A 19,788-nucleotide genomic window follows, 5' to 3' on the forward strand; every position below is an offset into this window, starting at 1 on the left:
AATCAGCAGCGACCTTAACCATCTTAGATTCAGAAAAAACCAAGCCTTGTTCACAATGAATCTCAACCACATGTCTCATAGGGAGCTTAAATACCGAAGATATATTCAGTGTGGAAGCCACAGCTTGAGCAAAGGATTTGTTTACAATGGAAACCCCCACCAAGGGCGGTGCCAAAGAAGGAACGGTCTCCATTGCCGAACCCTAATAGACCCCCACTACGAGTTTCAATAACCTTTCAAAACCCTAACTTTTCATATGCATAAGCCCTTCGGTTAGACAATTCCCATATTGAAAACGTAAATATGAAAAACCAAACCTTTTTGTGGAAAGTTGTCAGCTTTGCGTGCAGTGGAGAAGCTACTGCAGGGAGAGTTTCGTTGTTACTGCGAGGAGACGTCGACGGTAGGGAGACGGCGACTGCAACAGTTAATGCGTGCAGCGACGACGGCCCCCAGTACTTGTAGCTTTTCCTACGTGCAGCGGTTCCCTTCGTGAGGAGACTATGTGGCGTCAGTGTTGGAGGCGGGCAGCAACAGCCACTGCAACAACAGGTGGCAGGAAGGCAGGACGGTGCAAGACGAACTCCTCGATGCTGTTTATGACGGGAGTCGGCACGAGAGGCGGATGGTAGACTGCCTAAGGTTTAATTTGATGTAATTTCAAATTTTCTATTTTTTTTTATTACAGTATGGTGAAGAAATATGTCATGACAAGCATTTGTTTATGTAGCTAATTTTTTTTTTTTTTGTTATTAAGTGAAAAAATAAAAAAACTGAAAATCTGATTATCCTTTCATAAAGAGCTTGATTATTAGAGTTTTTTCCTATTTTATAATTAAAATAAAATAAAATATAAAATAATACTCTATTTGAAAAAAAATTTCTCAAACTAATACTCACGTAATTTCGCAGCACCAAGCTGCGAGATTTAAAGCTGATGGACGAATGGGAAGGTGACGCGTGGCACGGGCAGGAATTTGAGATTTAAACAAATCTCGCAACATCAAGTTGCGAGATTTAAAACTCACGGACGAAAGGGAATGTGACGCGTGGCGCAGGAGTTTGAGAAACAAATCTTGCAGGTTAGTCCTGCGAGATTTGCATGGCTGCTTCTTTCCGAGCCTTCCTCCTTTGCCGGCTGTTTGCACCAGCTTCTGATATTTTGGCCATTGCTGCCTTCTTCCGGCTGGAAATTAATTAATAAAGTCACCCAGTAGAGAAAAAAATGGAGCTCGACGACGCCGACCCATTGGTCTTTCAGCACATGTGCAGGGGAATAGGCATTGATTTGGGCATTTTATCAAACAGGTGGTGGGTGCTTTTGAATCACAGCAGTGCATAGGGTAGATTTTTTTCTTGAAAAATCCATTCACAACCACCCAACTGCAAACCATTTTAACTGAGCCTCATGATCTGAAATAAAAATAAAATCAACAAACTTACCCAGATGGAGGAAATAAAAAAAAAACTTAGAACACAGTGGACCCGAACGCGAGGGCAAAGAGGATAGCTTTCGGGTTGGCGTGGTGAAGGAGATGATGGTGGTGCTGTAGATCTGCAGGTGAAGGAACGGGGTGGATCTGTGGTTGGTTGGGAGAGTTTGAGTGGAATCCGAGAGGCAGAAGGGTCTTGGCTGCTGGAGTGGTGTGGAGGATTTCTGGTATGGAGCAGGTGATTGTGGCCGAGGCTTGGGATATGGGAGAGAGCTGCGGAGAGGGGGGAGCTGCTAGCGTGGTTAGTGATTCCACGCTGCTTACTCCTACAATACTCTTCAATAATCAATGCAGACATTCAGCTATATAGCTAGCTATGGAAGTGTCTGACTTTATTAATTAATTTTCGGCAGGAAGAAGGCAGAAGAGCAATGGCAAGAATATAGAAGATGGTGTAACAACCGGCAGAGGAGGAAGGCAGAAGCAGCCATGCAAATCTCGCACGACTAACTGAGAGATTTGTTTCCATGAGTTGTAAATCTCGCAGCACTCAAACTCCTGCCGCCACGCGTCACCTTCCCATTCGTCAACAAATCTCGTAATATGTGAGATTATCTAAGTATTATTTTGAAAATTTTTTTTTTTAAATAGAATATTATTGAATATTTTATTTTATTTTATTTTAATTATAAAACTGGAAAAAACTCTTGATTATTGCCATCATTCTTTGGGCTGGTCCGGGCCGAAAGCAGCCCGGATGGGGCAAATGGGCAAATGCCAATGGGCAGGTGAATACATGATAGGATCCAACCCAATTGTCCCGTCCTCCTCGAGCGCCAAGTTCCCATTATCCACAATCACCACGCCACACGCGTCCTTCTTCCTTCTTCAAACCTCTTTCCCCTGTAAATTTTCCTGTCCAAATTTCGCGCTGGAAAGAGGCCAATCCACTCAGTAGAGTCATTTTCATTCATTTTCTTGCTCTCCAAACACTCCTGTAGCGCCCTTCCCACTCATTCGAAGGTCATGCGGCTTCATTCGTCATTATGACTCTGTCGTCGCCTTCTCTCTCCATTTCTAACCCTTCACCTGTTTCATCAACACCCCTCAGAAATCTCCATGGCAGTCGACAATCAAACTCCAAACCTCACCTATTCCCATTTCCCGCCAAAATCACTGACTTCTCCAACCACCGGAGATTCCTCTCCGGCGATGGGAGATTCCCTTCCGATCCCGGGAAAGCCAGAGCCAGAGCTAAAGAGCTCATCCTCGGCAGGCCCTCCGTCACCATTGAGAAAGGAAAGTACAGCTATGACGTCGAAACCTTAATCAACAATCTCAGTAGTCTTCCGCCGCGAGGCAGCATTGCCCGATGCCTCGACGTGGTCAAGAACAAGCTCTCCCTCAACGACTTCGCGCTCGTCTTCAAGGAGTTCGCGCAGCGCCGCGATTGGCAGCGATCGCTTCGCCTTTTCAAGTATATGCAGCGCCAGGTCTGGTGCAAGCCCAACGAGCACATATACACCATCGTGATCGGCGTGTTCGGCCGCGAAGGGTTGCTCGACAAGGCACAGGAGATATTCGACGAAATGCCCGCTCAGGGTATAATTCGCAGCGTTTTCTCTTTCACCGCATTGATTAATGCCTATGGCCGGAATGGCCAGTATGAGACGTCCCTTAAACTTCTTTCTCGAATGAAGCGAGAGAAGATCTCTCCCAGTATTCTAACTTATAATACTGTGATCAATTCTTGTGCTAAAGGGGGTTTGGATTGGGAGGGACTATTGGGTTTGTTTGCGGAAATGCGGCATGATGGTGTACAGCCTGATCTTGTTACTTATAATACTCTGCTTAGTGCATGCGCTAGTAGGGGTTTGGGTGATGAAGCGGAGATGGTATTTAGGACAATGAATGAGGGTGGAGTTCTACCTGATATCACTACATACAGATATCTTGTTGAGACATTTAGGAAACTGGTTAAACTTGAGAAAGTTTCTGGGCTTCTCAGGGAGATGGAGGAAGAAGGTAATATGCCAGATGTATCGTCATATAATGTGTTATTAGAGGCTTATGGACGATCGGGGTCTATTGAAGAGGCAACAGGTGTGTTTAGGCAAATGCAGGCGGCTGGGTGTATGCCAAATGCAGCTACTTACAGTATTTTGTTGAACTTGTATGGGAGGCATGGGAGGTATGATGATGCCAGGGAGCTTTTTGTTGAGATGAAGGTGAGCAATACAGAGCCTGATTCTTCTACTTATAACATTTTAATACAAGTTTTTGGTGAGGGTGGGTATTTTAAGGAGGTGGTTACTTTGTTCCATGACATGTTGGAGGAGAATGTTGAGCCAAATATGGAGACATATGAGCGGTTGATATTTGCTTGTGGCAAAGGAGGGCTTCATGAAGACGCTAAGAAAATTTTATTACACATGAATGAGAAGGGGGTTGTGCCAAGTTCAAAGGCTTATACTGGGGTTATTGAAGCTTATGGACAGTCTGCAATGTATGATGATGCTCTTGTTGCCTTTAACACAATGCATGAGGTGGGGAGCAATCCCACTGTTGAGACTTACAATTCTATGATTCATACATTTGCAAAGGGTGGGCTATACAAGGAGTGTGAAGTTATCTCGTTGAGAATGGGTGAATCTGGCATTGTGCGGAATAGAGATTCATTCAATGGTATGATAGAAGCTTTTAGACAGGGCAGCCAATTTGAAGAAGCTATGAAGGCTTATGTTGAGATGGAAAAGGCAAAATGTGATCCAGATGAACAGACCCTTGAGGCAGTTTTGAGTGTTTACTGTTGTGCAGGTCTTGTCGATGAGAGTGAGGAGCAGTTCCAAGAAATTAAAGCCTTGGGAAAATTGCCCAGCATCATGAGCTACTGCATGATGCTGGCAGTTTATGCAAAGACTGACAGGTCAGGATTCATTTCATTATTACTAACACTTTCTCCTCTCCCCCCCTTTCCCTTTTGTTTTACAAGTCCTAAAGGAGTAGTTTTAAAGCTAATAGTTCTGTTGATTTTCATTTTTCATAATGACTTTTGCAGAAATATTAGGTGCAGCATGAGAGATATAATCTGTCAAAGAAATTAAAGAAAGAAGTAGTGATCCTAGACACCCATTAGAGTTCTTTAAGATACTTGATTGAAGGATTTGATTTCTTTTTTTGATAAACAAAGAAATTTTATTAGAACGAGCAGAATGTACAAGGAGAAGGAAAATGAAAAAGGAAAATAAGGGAGAATTAAAACATCCTCCCTTTATATTAAAAGAAAATAATTATAAAGCTTCTAGACTAAACCCAAACCAAACTCAATGCGATAGATCCAACCAGTCCCACCGCATGTCTTCCTAAGAGATATGGCGGAAAATTCCATTTGCCAACACCCACAATGGTGTATCTATGGCGCAAGATACACCATTCTACTACAAAGAAAGTTATTAGATGTAGCCACACTTATGAATATTCTAGAATTCCTCTCCATCCAAACACACCAAATAATAGTTATAACAGCATGTTACCATAATGCTTTCCTACCCTTTCCTTTACCAAAACCTCTAAACATGATGGTACAAAATGCCTTCAATGCGGAGGGCAAACCCAATTCGCACTAAATATTCTGAATAATTTCTTCCAAATAGCCATTGTGAAAGGGCAATGAAGAAACAAATGAGCACAACTCTCTTCACTCCTCAAGCAAAGGACACAAATGTCCGGTAACAGGACTTCATTAGGTCTTCTCTTCTAAAGCAAATCATTGATGTTGACACTTTCAAATACTGCGGCCCAAATGAAAGCTTTTATTTGGACAGAGCTTTGGCTTTCCAAATCATTGGATACAAAGAAAAATTATTTGTAGTAAGATCATGAGTCGAGTAAGCGAAAAAGGATTTTGTAAGAGAATTCCCCAGAAGTATCTATGCTCTTAACCCTCTTATCACTCCCCAGATGAGCATTAAAAAAATTGAGCAGCCTAGTCAAAAGGACCAACTCATTTATCTCTCTCTCATTAAGATTTGTCCCAAAATGGAAATTCCAAGAAAACCTTTCTTGCAAAAGAAGAAAAGCAGAAATGGGGGTTTCATGAAGAATAGATAACCGAAAAAGATTAGGGAATGCAATAGACAAAGGCGTTTCCCCCACCCAATGGTCTTTCCAAAAGCAAATTCGCTCCTCATTTCCCACTGAATATTGGACTTTAGGAGGGAAATAATCATAAGTCAGAGAAGCAAACTTCCAAGGACTTGAATAAGTAATATTAGCTCCCAATTTAGCATCCCACCCATTTTGTGGTATTCCAAATTTACTGCGAATTACCTTATGCCAAAGAGAATTAGGTTTTAAAGGAAAGTGCCACAGCCATTTCCCCATCAAAGAGATGTTTTCGAACACCAGTTTACCAAGACCCAAGCGTCCTCCCTTTTAGGCCTACACAATCTCCCATCCTACGCAGACTCAATCTTAGATGCATCCTCCTCAGGTTTGAATTAGTTTCAGGCCTAAAAGTGAACCTGGGAAAAAGCATAATCATTCCAATTGGGACTTGTGGTCATGGGCATTTTATAGCTGGTCTTTTAGGCCGCAAGCTTGGTGCCTTTCCTATCCTCTACTTTGGTCTCCCAATTGGGAGCCAAATTCAAAGACAAGAGAGTTCAGGACCCTATTATTGGTAAATACGGAAGGAAGCTGGTTGGATGGAAAAGGAATTGCTTGTCAAAAGGGGGCAGACTCACATTGGTGCTTGATACTCCGACATCAAAGTAGTGCTTTGCCTCATTTAATTTTCCTCTTTATTTTCCTTTTCCTTTTTCCTCCCATAATTTGCTTCCCCACCCCCCCCCCCCGGCCCGCGCGGCTCTCAAGCCGTAAGTCTCATTTAATGAGAGAGAGGTAAATGAGTTGGTCCTTTTGACTAGGTTGCTTGATTCTTTGAATGCTCATTTGGGGAGTGATAAGAGGGTTAGGAGCTTAGACACTTCTGAGGAATTCTCTTGCAAAATTCTTTTTCAAGAGCTAAGATTTCTAGAGAGATATAATCTGTCACTTATGGAGAATTCTCTTAACACCCCCAATTCTCTTAACACTTTTGGACAATTTTTGCTAGGGGTGTGCAAACGGTCAGCTCTGCCAAATTCGATTAATTAACCAAATTAACCAAAATTTTCGGTTAACAATAATCTTTAACCAAACTGACTGAATAAGGTGTTGTAGTTGAACTATACTTGACTGAACCAACTTTTCGGGTAATTCGGTTAACCGAATTTGACCAAAATAATTTAAAATTAATTATAAAAATAAAATATGATTGCAAATTTTAAAATTAATTATAAAATTAATGTTTATCCTTTCTTTTAATTGTAAGAGCTGAATTAGGAGAATGACGTTGATTCAATAAATAAATTAAAAAATTGAACGATTATAATATATCATTTATATTTAATATTTACTAATTTATATTTATTTTTTAATTAATTAGTAATTCGGGTAATTTGGTTAACCGAATTAAAATTCCTCATACTCGAACTGAAAACCGAATACTTGAAATTATCCAAATTTGTAACCGAACCGAACCGACCGAACTCGGTCGGTTAATTCGGTAAAACCTAAATTATGCTCACCCCTAATTCCAGCACTATAAGTCCAGCTCAATGTCCTTTTGTGGTGATATTATAGGATTTATTACATATGATCCATAAATTGCCTCTAATTTAGCTGTGACATTCAGGGGTAAATAAAAAGCATGGGAAGTGTTAAAATAATTATCAACCTCAAAATTTTCCCACTTTGCTCCTTACCTTTCCTACATTACAAATCATTTCCATTAACTTTCTATGATTTAGGGTCAAACTTAACAGAAATCTTACATAATTATATACTTTTTCAAGCTCTAGCATGATGGCACCATGTGTAGAGATGGACAAGTCCTTTATACAGTTGTACTTGGCAGTAAATTGTGTGATACTGCTTTGGTTAGGAGTAGGGGAGAAGAGCTCAGACTTGGGGGGTAGGTGGTCTTTGAAATTTGATGTCTAAAAACATTGCCTCATTGGGAAAATGTTTGTGGTGATTTTGTTGGAGGATAACTCCCTTTGGCATAAAGAAAGAAAATCTGGCTTTGGGATTCTAATTTGGGTTTAAGATGTTGCATGGAGAGTCTTTGGAAGTGTATTTCTCAGATGTATTCTGTGTATTCCCTATATAAAATATGTTGTGGCTCAATGGGTCTTGGATCCGTTCTTTAGAAGATACTTGTGTGGGAAATTATGCAATTTTTATTTCTTTACCTTGTTTATATCGTCTCTCCTGAGCTCATAATAATGTCATTGTTTCCTCTCTTACTTCAAATGTACTACTTCATCGGATTTCCACATTCATGGGCCTCTAAATGGTAGGGAAGTGGAGAAACTCTCTTCTTTGCTGGTATTGTTGGAGGGTTGTCATCTCTCAAGCAAGAGAGATAGTTGGGTTTGGATTTTGGATTCTTCATAAGTTTATTCTTCTAAATCTTTCTCTGGGCATTTGAACAGATACATTAAGTCCTTCCCCTTCATCATTTTATCTGGAAAGCTAAAGCCCCCCTCAAATTTTCTGAATCGAGTTAACACCAAAAATTTGTTGCAGAGCAGGAGGCCTTTGAAGGCGTTATCTCCAGATGTTTGTTTCTTATGTTTTGATAGCTCAGAATCTGCATTGTTTCTATTTCTGCTTTGGGCTTCCTCTTGGGGGATTTGGAATAATTTGTTTGGTGTTTTTGGAGACAACTGGGTTTGCTTGGTTTCAGTGGAGGTTTATTACTATCTCTTTTTTAGGATTTGGGAAGAGTGGAGATGGTTTAGATCTGTGGACTTTTGGATCTCTGCAGATTTATGGGGACTTTTGGATGGAAAAGAATGCTTGTATCTTCTCAGGGAAGAGGAATTCTTGTACTTAACTTTGGGAGTTTCAGAACTTGGCTTCTCTTTGGTCTTTTGTAGCAGACTGTTTTAAAGTGGCACCTTTTTCATATCTTCAGATAGATTGGAAAGTGGTTTTATTTTGATTGTTTTCTAGTTTTTTTTTTTATTTCTTCTTTCAATAGGAGGATGTCTTATTCTCCTCTTTATATATTCTTTCCTCTATAATCAATATATCTTCCTTTTCTATTGAAAAAAAAAATAAAAATTACACTTGCAACAACAAGGGATTGATTTTTAAAATATATGGCTGTCTAAAAGAAACTAGTCCTGAGATATATGTTTTATATATGTTCAGTTTTGGTTATTGCTCAGTCCCTTTATAAATGCAATTGATTATTGGAATTTTGTGGATTTTGTAAATTTTTTGTTTTTGTTTTCTTGTTTAGAGACATTTTGCTTCTGACTTACTTTCAGGTGGGATGATGCCTTCAAGTTGATGGATGAGATGTCCACTAGTAGAATATCAAATATTCATCAAGTGATTGGGCAGATGATCATGGGATACTTTGATGATGACTCTAACTGGCAGATGGTAGAATATGTCTTTGACAAACTTAATGCTGAAGGCTGTGGTTTGGGAATGAGGTTCTACAACACACTTTTAGAAGCACTGTGGTGGTTGGGCCAGAAGCAACGGGCTGCAAGGGTGCTCAAGGAAGCCAATAGGAGGGGGCTTTTTCCTGAACTTTTTCGTAAAAACAAACTTGTGTGGTCTGTGGATGTACACAGGTATTATGGATTTTATTTACTCTCCAAAGTCATTTTCTATTAATCCTATTAGTCTTGATATGTATCAGCTTTGCAGGATGTGGGAAGGCGGTGCACATACAGCAATATCAGTTTGGCTGAACAATATGCATGAAATGTTCACAAATGGAGAGGATCTTCCCCAACTAGCAACTGTTGTCGTGGTGTAAGCAGCATTTCTGTGTCTTGTTCATCCTTTTCCTTAAGAGAGAGAGAGATTCTGCCCTTTGCCTTTGTCCACAGTTTAAAGTTTGCCCAACTGATGGATTTGCTTGTCTGCTTACCCTAGTATCAGTCACCAGTTAATGGTTTGTTGGATCAAAATTTTTAAGGGTCTGGAACAGGTTTGGGGAGACTTTTTTGGCCCAAGATTGGTGTAGCCAAGCTAATTGTGCCTCTAAAATAAAGCTTCAACCACCGAGTTTCTTCCTAAAGTGGTTTAAGTTTAAAATCAATTTCCAACCAAATTATTGAAAGACTGATTAAAAAATATCTTGTGTTACAAAATACCTCTTAGTTTTAGCTGTCCCAAACAGGCTGTAGGCCAATCTGCAGCCTTTTTTGTCATATTAAGAGTACAAATAACATCATAGTTTGTGCTTGCTGCCCTAGTGTTTGGCATTCCAGGGATGTTTGGGTCACTTGTATTTCTTGTCAGCTTGAGCAACTGCAATAAAAGGGCAATATGGTTTCTGTTGTATTATCTGGGTTTGATCTCTCTCTCTCTAAACCATGAAAGACCTGTCAAATCATTTCTCATCACTTATAATATTCATTTCCAATCGTGGTCTATTTTCTGTTAATCAGACGGGGATGGATGGAGAAAAGTGCAGTAATACGTGATTTTCCTGTTGTGAAGGCTGCATATTCATTTTTGAGGGATAATGTGTCATCTTCGTTTTGTTTTGCTGGATGGAACAAGGGTCGAATTGTCTGCCAGCAGCCTCAGCTCCGGAGGGTTTTATCAGTTACGCAACCATCTTCTGATGGGTACAGTAAGGGTCACATGATTACTTTAAGCAACTCCCCCTTTCCTCCTCGGGGAATGAGGACATCCACAAGTGATGTGAAGAGAGGCCAATATAGTAATGCTGATGCTGAAACAAGCATTAAGATGGGAGCAGAGCCTATGATGAGCACAGTTTAGATTTTAGATAGATCCAAAACTGCATTCATCAGTTCTCAGGGTCCACAATTTGGCTTGGAATCTTGTCTCTCCATTCCAGTTGAAAGGAGCTGTGCAACGGAGGGCTGATTTTCTGATGTTTCTACATGGTGGGGAATGATTTGCAGTTAGTTTGAACTTGAAAATCAGCTTGCCCATATTGTCAGAAATGTCCTAGGAGTGGGATATAATGCTCTTCTACATACTTCATGTGGCTCCTTTGGTGCTGGTGCTTGCCATTTTGATTCAAAGCCAGTTTTGGTCCTTGGCTTTGTAAACGGCCGCCCCCCTAAATCATATTTATATGTACATTAAATTTCAACCAGTCAATTCAATTTTGTAACAAAAGTGTAGTTCTTGTTCAGAAACAAAAGGCTTCTATGTTACATGTAATACGAAAAGAAGGCAACCCTTCAATAAATTATCCCAAACTCTAGGTTTGCCTGTGACCCAGCACTCTCATTTTGCTGCCCATTCTAGAGGCTGCTTATATGTTCAGATGCTTTGGATAAAAATATGAGGGGGCGAGGACTTCAACAAAGTTGATAAATGGGCAGATCAAAACTGGAGATGGAATAAAGGCAGAAAGGAAGATGAGTGAGATTCATCATAGTATCACTGTGCTGTTAAACAAACAGTTTATCAATGTGATTTTGACACGGCATCCAACATAGTCTCAGTATGTCGAAACTCAAATCACTCTCTGAAAGTACTGTCAAAATATGTTGGACAAAGGTTGAATTTTGTTGTTAATATGCCAACACTTCCACAATGGTATGCCTACACATTCTTGGAGTTTCTGTTGATGACCACGTTCAATTTCTGGTTTTCTGTTGGCCATGTGGTCCATTATGTCCACGCACACTATACTCAGGAAGGTTACAGTCGGGAAAGTAATAAGATAACTAGCACAATAGATAAATCTTTCCCAAAAATTAAATATGTGACGAGCAGAAATAATCAACCAAAAATAATAATAAAGCACAAACCACAATAGAAATACCATGATTTTTAACATAGAAAACCCCTCTAATGTGAAGGGTAAAAATCACGGGACCTATGAGACTCAATAAAATTTCTACTATAATAGAGGCAAAAAATCACAGTAATACAATCACAAAAAATGCTTACAAATTTATAGCAAAAAAGATTCCCAAAGGAATCGTGATAAAATAAGAATGAATGGAAAGAAGTCACTCGAACACAGTTACTGTCAATACTGCAAAATCAGGTTCTCCAAAGCTCTGAAACAAATCTCCACCATCCAGATCGAAGGTCGACAAATCTTGAACGTGTTTTCCAAATTTTAGCAAAATCAGATTACAAAAGACTTTCCAATCATCGAGTTGATGAAGACTGCACAACACGCCTCACACACTGCCACACGTTTTTTTTTTCTTCACAGTAGCGGCGCCTCACAATTCTCCCTCACTATAGCGGCACTCGCTTTTCCGCATCCTTTAATTTGCCCAAATGGGCTTTTAGGCACATGGGCTCCTTTTTTTTTTTTTTTTTTTTTATATTTACTTGCTTATGTGGGCTGGACTGGGCTGGACCCAACAAATGTCCCCCTCCAGCCCATAAGAGGAAGGAGACATTCATTAAGATTATCAAACAATTTTGATACCGGCTACCTCGACACACAACTCAAGCTTTGCACAAGGCACCACCTTTGTCATCATATCAACAACATTCTTATTAGTGTGGATCTTCTCAAGTTCAAGCAACTTAGAATCCAAAACATCTCGAGTCCAATGATATCTCACATCAATATGCTTTGATTAACCATGAAAGGTTGAATTCTTATTGAGATAAATAGCACTTTGGTCATCACAAAATAACACATACCTCTTCTTAATGAATCCAAGTTCACGAACCAATTTCTTCATCCACAATAACTCTTTACATGCCTCAGTAGCTGCAATGAACTCAGCTTCTGTAGTGGACAGAGCAACACATTTCTGGAACCTGGATTGCCAAGACACACCTCCCCCTGCAAAGGTAATCAAATAACCTAAAATAGATTTCCTTGAGTCCGAATCTCCAACCATATGTCTGAATCTATATAACTAACCAAAACAAGTTTTTTAGAACCAAAACAGAGTTTCAAATCAATTGTACCATGGAGAAACCTCATAATCCATTTCACAGCATTCCAATGCTCTCTACCTGGATTAGAGAGAAATCTACTAATTACACCTGCACTTGGATTAGAGAGAAATCTACTAACTACACTTGTAACGCCCCAACCTCGGTTTATTAAGGAGCATTGCATCTCTCCTCCTCCACCTGGACCAGACAACAGGGGGCGAGCCTTATCAGACTAATGATTTCAGTGTGTTTTGTTCTCACTTACACACTTCCTGAGAATACTTCCTAGAAGATCACCCATCCCAAGATTACTCCAAGTCAAGCACGCTTAACCGTGGAGTTCTTATGGGAAGGCTTCCGAAAAGAAAGGTGCACTTTGTTCATATGGATAGTAACATCAAATCCTTTTCAAGCCTTTTTTCCATGGGGTATCACATTCTCCCCTACTTACATAACGCAAAGCCCTCGTTGCGAATCCACATTTCCAAACCCAGGCGATGTAAATCTCATCACACTTCAGCCTGGGTAATTGCTCTAACACCATTTTGTAACGCCCCAAACCCTCCAAGTGGGGCCCGAGGTGTTATGTGTCCAAAAATCCATCTCTGATACCATATTATTCATACACACAGCGGAAATAATAATAATACATCCTCAATAATAATACCAGAGTACTATATATCATCCCAAAAGAAGTATTCTATAATCCATATACACAACCAAAAAGGTACTTCCATCTATCCATATTACATACTAGCATTTAAAACATAAACCTATATATTCCAGCATCTTCCATTAATTTACAACCACAATAACTAAACCCTGCCCCAGAGCTTGCTAAGCTCGATCATTAGAAGGACCTGAAAAGTTAATATATCGCTGGGGTGAGACACTTCTCAGTAAGGATGAATAAAGTATAACAATGTGTGACATATGAGTTTTTAATGTGAATATCCAAAATATAATCATATGATAAATAATAATAACTGAATAGGTACAAGTAGACGGTACACACATATTTACCATAAAGCAAACCTCAGCATCTGCATACATATATAGGTGATAATGCACAAACACTTCATTTCATATGGTGCCCAATTACTTTTCATCACATGGTATCCAACTACTTTTCATCTCATGGTGCCCAGCGTACTGAGCATCCCTCCCCATCGTTCTCAGTACGTACATCGTAATAGAGTCCCAATGTTACAATAGAGTCCCACAGATATATCACAACAAGGTCCCATAGTTACAAATCACAACCACTCATTTCATATAAAATATGCATATCACATCAGCTAAGCAGCCAAATACACCACAGCCACAATATCCATTTCATTAATAAAATCAATCTCATGCCACACAATTTAAGGATTTAAACCACACTTTCCTAAACTGAGATAAACAATCCTACTGACTTTAATTCTTTTACAAAATATATATAATACATCAAAACCCATAATTTTAACCGGTCAACATGTTTAGAAAACTCACTACTTTAATCCTATGGTCTCGTATTCAAGTTTAACCGGCTAGTTTTGAATATAATAACCCATAAGCCCAAATACTCCTTATTAAACGGTTGGATTTTGAAACTATAGCCGTAAACATATACATATAATTATAAACTCCTTTTTGATCGGTAGAATTTGGAAAAAGAACTAATATAATTTATTCCCCTTACCTATTTCCCGAAACTCCCGAAAACTAAAACCCTAACTTTTTCCAAACTAGCCAAAAAACGAGCTCCTATGAGCCAGGAAGAAAAAATCGCAACCAGAGTGTATGCACGTACTCCAAGTAGGCTAAGGAGAGCGAGAGTAACCTGAGAGAAGCCCAACATTCAAACCCTAGTAGAGAGAAAAGAGAGAATTTTGGATTTTCTAAAAAAATTGAGCTCACTTCTATTTACAGGTGAGCAACACAGGACAAAATCGTCAATGATTTTCCTTGTTCTCACAAAACCGTTGACAGTTTGGCAGTTGACTTACCCAGTTGACTCGCCCAGTTGACTGAAAACCGTCGACGGTTTAAGCCTTGCCAAACCAAATTCCTTCTTTTTCTTTTATTTTCCTTTATTTCTCTCTTTTATACTTAATTTCTTTTATTTTTTGGGTTCGGGTTTCTACAATCTCCCCTCCTTATAAAAATTTTTTCCTCAAAATTTGTTAATTTAATTATTTTACATAACTCTAATTGTAGCGCCCCGACTCTCTAGGTTGACCCGGAGTGCCACTAAACATACATAACATACATATCTCTGACACCATACATATACAACCTGCCCAAACAAGGGAAAAATGGGTGTTCCATACTTATCTGAATAAACATGCACAGCAGAAGTACATACATCATCTAATACTTACCAAAGTTTCTAATTGTTATCCATATCCATCATACATACAAAAAATGTAAACTACTATTACAAACCCAAACGAGACAGACACTGTCTAACATCTCACCAGCTCTGACAAGGACTGTCTCCTGTCTAAACTCAGCCAGACAGAATGCTAGGCTTGATCTCTCGGAGGACTTGAAATAAAATTTGTAGTCTAGGGTGAGACACCTCTCAGTAAGATGGATTATATTATCATCATTGTGTGGCTAGCATGAGATTTCGTGTGTACATATACTGCTAACATTTAAATACATTTAATTAGCATTTTAAAATCAGTATTGCTCTATAAATCTGAAAATACATAATGTTAGCTCAATATAGCCATTTCTATAGTAAATATGCCCATATATGCCTAGAAGATACAATCTAGTCTGTAGGACCAGCGTCATCATGCCATCACATACACGTGCGACATGCTTCCCCCCATGACGAGTTGTGCAGCTCGGAGGCTAGACCTAGAAAATAGTCGGCCGACTAATGCTAAGTCAAACATAAAGTAGTATGATGGTGCCTACTCAATCTGTACTCGAAGGCCGCCCAAAGGCTGAGTCATCCGGAATTACTCTATCTAGACCTAGAAAAATTAATAAAAATCCATTAATCCGACTCGCATTCGACCCATTTTAACCGACTCATAATCAACCGCTTGCTAAATGAGTCGAATATGGTTTTCAATTTTCATATCCGCCTCCTTAGAGGGTCGGGTTGGTTTTATCTGGCGGATATCCACCAAACCGCTTAAAAACCCATTACTAATTAACCCAACCTAAGAAGTGCCCATAGCTCACTGTCCCAACTATGGAAAGCCCAGTGCCCCAACATTGTCCACACGGCTCACTCATGCACACGACACACCGCACAGTGCACATGCCTTCAGGCTTCAGGCTTCAGCAATTCTCAGTCTTAGAGTCTCAGTTAACACAAAGAAACCCTAAGGGCTCTTAGTCTCTAACCCAAGCCGCAGCTCTCGAGTATCAAGCTCTCAGCCTCTCCTGAGTCTCCTCATCTCTAACCTCTCAACTCTCACTCTCTCAAATCTCATTCTCAATCCTCTCCTTTCCTGAATCCTGACTCCGAACTCTTCTCTCCTCTCCTCTGGATCTGGTGCGTTGCAACGTGCCGGACGACCCCGACCTGTCCTCTCCTAATTCTCCTCTCCTCTCCTCTCCTCTAGTGCGCTGCTACTTGCCAGACCTGCCGGTAGCTCGAGTTGTCGTCTCCAGGTCTCCTCCAGGCTCCACGGACCACAGCGATTGTCAGTCATCCCCAGCTCCACAGACGGACAGACCACCTAACTCCAGAGGTGAGTTGAGATTTTTTTATTTTTTAGGTTCTTTGTTATTGCCTTACTGAGTTACTGGCTTGTTGGGTCAATAATACCTTTTTCAAACAATTTTTGCTACCCACTATAACGAGTCAACACCAAATTAGAACTTGGAAGAATATCTTGGGAAATTTTATTTTTCAACAGTTCTCTCTTGCAGAGTGCTCATGTCATGTAGACAGAAAACTTTGAAAGTTTAGCCTTATTGATTCTTCATTTTGCCTTGTTTGTGATAATTGAACTGCCTCTATGCTCTTCTTGACTATTACAGTTTATATATATATATATATATATATATATATATATATATATGTATGTATGTATGTATGTATGTATGTAGGTAGGTAGGTAGGTATGTTATGGGAATTCTATATGCTTCATTCTTTGTTTGAGCTACTGTATTTATTTGAACTTTCACCGAATCACCGAATATATTTTGTGAATAAAACATTTTGTCTTAGAACTTCCTCTTAATGAAATCTTCTTTTGTCTTGATTCATGTGTTATGTTTTAAAAATTGTATTCATTCTAAAAAAGTTAATACACAAACTAATTGCAAGTTATTGTATACAACTTAATATATTATGACACAAAATAAATTTTTAATAAAATTATAATTGAGAATGGCGGATTATCCGCCCATCCGCCATGAATTATCCGACCCGAAATCGCTTAATCCACCACTTAAACTAGTCGAATATGGATTATGATTTTTTCACCCGATAATCCGCCTTATCCGTCACGGATTATCCGACCCGATCCTCTTTGCCAGGTCTAACTCTATCGAACGGGGCCCCAAAATCTCTCCATCGGGGAGTACTTTACCCAGGCCACCAGTGTCCTTTCCCATCGACACTTTATTTGAGGTGTGTGGTTGCACCTCTACGTACATATAGCTACAGTACCATGCTTCTGTGAACATATCTGCTAGATACTAACTTGCTAAAAATCGGTGTATCATAAACTTGGCATTTAGTCGTCACATCTCATCTCATATCTTGGCATATAGTAATCATATCTCACATCTCGATTTATAGCCGTTACATTTTAGTATTACACAAAACCTGCTCATTTAATGCCAATTAAAAATATACTCATGCCACACAAGTTTCATCTAGTAATTCATACATAACTCATCTGCTTGAGAATATAAATACTGTTGCTAAAACTGGGGTATGAATATCTCCAAATTGTTATTTTACTAAATATAGATATATAGCTAAATACGGGGAAAAGAATGAAGATAATCAACCCTACCATCTTTGGTTGATTTTAAAATAAGACTATAGTCTGAAATAACAACTTTCCAACCAGTGAAAACATTTAGAAAGACCAATACTATACTTTAAAAATATCATACTAAAATTTAAACGGTTGGTTTTAAAAATAAAATCGGTTAACCGAACCCTAGGTCCGAAAACCCTAGAAAAGCCGTAACTGTTTATCTAAAACCCGTTTTAACATTTCATTTTGTTAGAACTCATAAACATAACTGACATAATACAATCCTCTTACCTATTTCCTGAAAAATAACCCGAGACGCTCGAAAATCAAAGCCTATGTTGACCTTATAGGTCACGCCCTGGTTTTGATTATGACAAATACTCATTATATCTAATGGGTGTTTGAGATTATGAGCAGGAACCTAAATTGTCAAAATCAAGATGCACATAGACAAAGTGAAGATTGAAGACCAAATCACTTTATGATTGTAATATATATTTCAGTTGTGTAATTGGTCTGTAATAATAATTAGGACTTTACCTGTAATAATCATCACACACATGATATGCATGGTCTAGCAGGTAAGCTCAGACTAAAATTGAATCATAACTAAAACTGGACGTAGAAAAGACCTAAGACACTCACCATTGCACTTATATGTGTTAGGCACTTGAATTAGGTGGTTGTGAATTAAAACAAGACCAAAATGCACACTTTATGCACTTTCGATCGACCGGCACATGCAGTTCATTCTGTGCCCGGTCGACCGAATCTGGACTGGGTCAACCGGTTGAGCACAATCCGATTGACCGAGGCCTTAAAGCTTATTTGACCTTGGTCGACCGAGAGGATTTTGTACTACACCAACTTGGTCGACCGAGTTCCCACGTGTGGGAACCCAACGGTCTGGTCTACCGACCAGTCAGTTCATTTTCACCTTGGTTAACCGAACCACGCTATTGGAAAAATCGCCCTTCCTAGTCGACCAACCTTGAAGTTCAAAATTGGCTCAGTCGACCGAACCATATGAACTTCAGTCGACCGAAAGTCTTTTGGTCGACTGGATCTCTCAGGTTGTTCTATATATTTTACCGTGGTTAAATATTTTTAATAGGGTTAAAATAAATAAAACGTTATTAATTTTTTCTAATAATACCAACCTTGTCCCCAACAGTCATAATTCATAGGGTGTCTATAAATACCCCTTCATTTGGGAAAATTAGCAACAAGATTAGCAAAACAAATTGAAAAATCTCTCTCAAGTCAAAAAACTCTCTACTGCTCATACTCTTACTCAAATCACTCAAACTTACCTTCTTCAAATCCCCATATCCTCTGTAAATGTCTTGAGTGTTTGTGGTAATAGGTTTGCTCTCCCATTTGCATGTGATTGAATTGATTTTCAACGAGAGCTAAACCTAAGTATTCTTAGGGGGGTTTTGCTAATAAGCCCATCCTAAGAAGACTTCCCTCTAGCTTCTAAGTATTGCATTTGCATTGCAATATCTTAAGAAGCTTGTATTTGTTTTTAGATTGCAAAAACATTTTCAAAACATACTCAAATATCTTGTGTGATTTATATTGACATATTTGTGCAAAGATATTTTTGTTTGTGATATTAATGTTTGTTGCAATATTTATTCACTTACATATCATTTGTTGAATACAAAGATTACATATCTTTTGCAAACCAAGCATATACACTATTTATGTGCTTGATATATTCTGATCTTTGGAATATTTGAAACTTGAGTGATATCTTTGTGTGAACCCAATTGATTGAATATCTTGAGATACAAAGATTACTTGTTGACACTCTCACGTACACATTACATAGATAGTAAATATATTTGAGAGTTGGAATATTAGACCACACTGAGCTTACGTATTAAATCATTCTGTGGTGTTTGTGACTGAGCGCATTTGGATACATATCTGCCTTACACGAAAGCACAATCACTGTACCATTATTATTTGATTGTAAAATCTGAGTGTTTTCAGGCATTACCTGAGGGGGCGATAATCCAGCCCGATAAAGATTGGTTGTAAAGGTTGAGGTCAACCCTGTGCTAATTGACTTGGTTTATTTAGGTGCCACTCCACCTATTTAAGTGAGCAAGTTATAGTGGTAATCCTTGTGCTTGTTAGTCAAGGCGGGGACGTAGGCAATTGGCCAAATCTCGATAACATTTTTGTATGTCGACTTTACTTTACTGCTTTCTGGTGCATGTGTGTTTGATTAAATTGCTTTATTTACTTTCTGGTATACATTTACATTACTTGCACTAGATTGACCATAGGGTTGTGAATATACTGTTATTAGAAGATTGACCTAGGGCTTAAGTTTTAAAAATACCAATTCACCCCCCCCCCCTCTTGGGATCACGGTAAAGCAAACAATTGGTATCTGAGCCACATAGCATAGATTAGTTGTTATT

At 39.1% G+C, this 19,788-nt stretch overlaps 1 protein-coding gene across 1 annotated transcript; it reads left to right on the plus strand.

Annotated features, from left to right (window-relative positions):
- Nucleotides 1-1,487: 1,487 nt before the first annotated feature.
- On the plus strand, nt 1,488-10,744 carry LOC131146803 (pentatricopeptide repeat-containing protein At1g74850, chloroplastic). Its single transcript, XM_058096597.1, has 4 exons — nt 1,488-4,359; nt 8,816-9,130; nt 9,207-9,314; nt 9,956-10,744. Exons 1-4 carry the CDS (start codon nt 2,480-2,482, stop codon nt 10,293-10,295), a joined length of 2,643 nt encoding a protein of 880 aa, XP_057952580.1. The 5' UTR covers nt 1,488-2,479; the 3' UTR covers nt 10,296-10,744.
- Nucleotides 10,745-19,788: the final 9,044 nt, after the last annotated feature.

The sequence above is a fragment of the Malania oleifera genome, chromosome 13 (assembly GCF_029873635.1).
Source record: "Malania oleifera isolate guangnan ecotype guangnan chromosome 13, ASM2987363v1, whole genome shotgun sequence".
NCBI classification, from domain to species: domain Eukaryota; kingdom Viridiplantae; phylum Streptophyta; class Magnoliopsida; order Santalales; family Ximeniaceae; genus Malania; species Malania oleifera.

Excerpts from the sequence above, each read along its gene's own strand:
- LOC131146803 (XM_058096597.1), top strand. The coding sequence starts at position 2,480 with ATGACTCTGTCGTCGCCTTCTCTCTCCATTTCTAACCCTTCACCTGTT. Across the intron at positions 4,360-8,815 it reads GTTTATGCAAAGACTGACAG|GTGGGATGATGCCTTCAAGT; the intron begins GTCAGGATTCAT and ends ACTTACTTTCAG. Across the intron at positions 9,131-9,206 it reads TGGTCTGTGGATGTACACAG|GATGTGGGAAGGCGGTGCAC; the intron begins GTATTATGGATT and ends TCAGCTTTGCAG.